The sequence below is a fragment of the Austrofundulus limnaeus genome, unplaced genomic scaffold, assembly GCF_001266775.1.
Source record: "Austrofundulus limnaeus strain Quisiro unplaced genomic scaffold, Austrofundulus_limnaeus-1.0 Scaffold1066, whole genome shotgun sequence".
NCBI lineage: Eukaryota > Metazoa > Chordata > Actinopteri > Cyprinodontiformes > Rivulidae > Austrofundulus > Austrofundulus limnaeus.
The window spans coordinates 15679-17055 of NW_013953468.1; the positions used below are offsets into that span (position 1 = coordinate 15679).

General features: G+C 42.3%; 1 protein-coding gene across 1 annotated transcript in view; it reads right to left on the bottom strand.

Annotated features, from left to right (window-relative positions):
* whamm (WASP homolog associated with actin, golgi membranes and microtubules) overlaps positions 1 to 1377 on the bottom strand; it is a gene marked incomplete at its 3' end in the record, with an annotated part of 11194 nt that overhangs the window by 1220 nt on the left and 8597 nt on the right. Inside the window, 2 exon segments of the mRNA XM_014030464.1 lie at positions 501 to 685; positions 845 to 1052. Of these exon segments, the coding sequence (XP_013885918.1) occupies positions 501 to 685; positions 845 to 1052 (393 nt within the window).

Genomic DNA, 1377 nt, shown 5'->3' on the forward strand with positions numbered 1-1377 from the left:
TCACTTATAATTCTCCATATTTCTTCAGAATACTCATTTTTATCATTCTCCTCAGTAAATACAAGGAAGTTTTAACAACTTTCTGTAGTTTATTTTTATGTAATTTCAGTGTTTTGTGTCTTCTGCATCATTTAAAGGAACTTAATGATGATGTTTATAATTTGTGTCAGTATAATATTATCACTGTGGGAGGACGGATGCTAGCAGTAAAGCTAGCAGTAAAAACAATAAGGTTTGGGTCCTGAGGTCCAACTTCATCTTTATTTTTCTGTTTGGGTCACTGACATGCATCAGGTCATTTCCTCTTCCTGTTTAACTCATTACATGTAAAAACAGCCTGAAGGTCCATAGTAGTCAAATAAAACTCAGGATCAGTTTTTATGACTGTTTTAAAGACTCTCTTCATGCGTGAGGCTTAAATAAAAAATGTGTTTTTATAAAATATAAATATATGAATTATCTGTTTTCAGTGCAGAGCTGATGTCAGACAGTTTCCTCACCTTTTTGTTGCGAAGGTAAGCTCTCCGAGCACAGATGTTTCCCCTCTTGGTCTCTAAGGCCTGCAGGCGTCTCCGGAGCTGGGTGACCCGAGGCGGGTCCCCCTGATGAGGACCTGAGTGGATCAGACTCTGCAGCTCCTCAGGGTCCTCACACACGTCGTAGTAGACCACCTCGTCCTTCAGCTCTGCAGCAAAACCAGCAGAAACCTCTTTTTAACCAGAAACCTGCAGGATGGTGGCCCTGCAGGACCAGGACTGGACAGGTCTGTACAGTGGCCCTGCAGGACCAGGACTGGACAGGTCTGGTTGGATCACCTGGATCAGATCCAGAAGAATAATCTGACCTTTAATCTGTCTCCTCAGGGTTTCTATCTGAGCCACCAGCAGCTGCTCCTCGTTCTTCAGGATCTCAAACTTGGTGTCATAAAGTTCCAGCTGGGTCTCGTAGAACTGCAGCTCCAGCTGGTCCACGGAGTCCAGCTGCTGCCCRTCCTCAAACGCAGACCTGGGATCAGCGCTCTGGTTCTGGACTCCTCCTGACAGGTTCTCCAGCTGCACACAAACAACAGCTGTTTGGACTCTCTGGTAAAACCTCCACTGGAGACAGTTTTACTTTTTAAACAGATTTTAAATCTGGATAACAGAGAAACTCTCACAACCAGAGGGTCCAAACATTTTAAATTAAAAACAGTTTCCCTGAGAGGGCCAAAAATAAACAATATTTTCCCTGAGAGGGCCAAAATTAAAAAAAAATATTTTCCCTGAGAGGGCCAAAATTAAATAAATATTTTCCATGAGAGGGCCAAAATTTAAAACAAATATTTTCCCTGAGAGGGCCAAAATTAAATAAATATTTTCCATGAGAGGGCCAAAATTT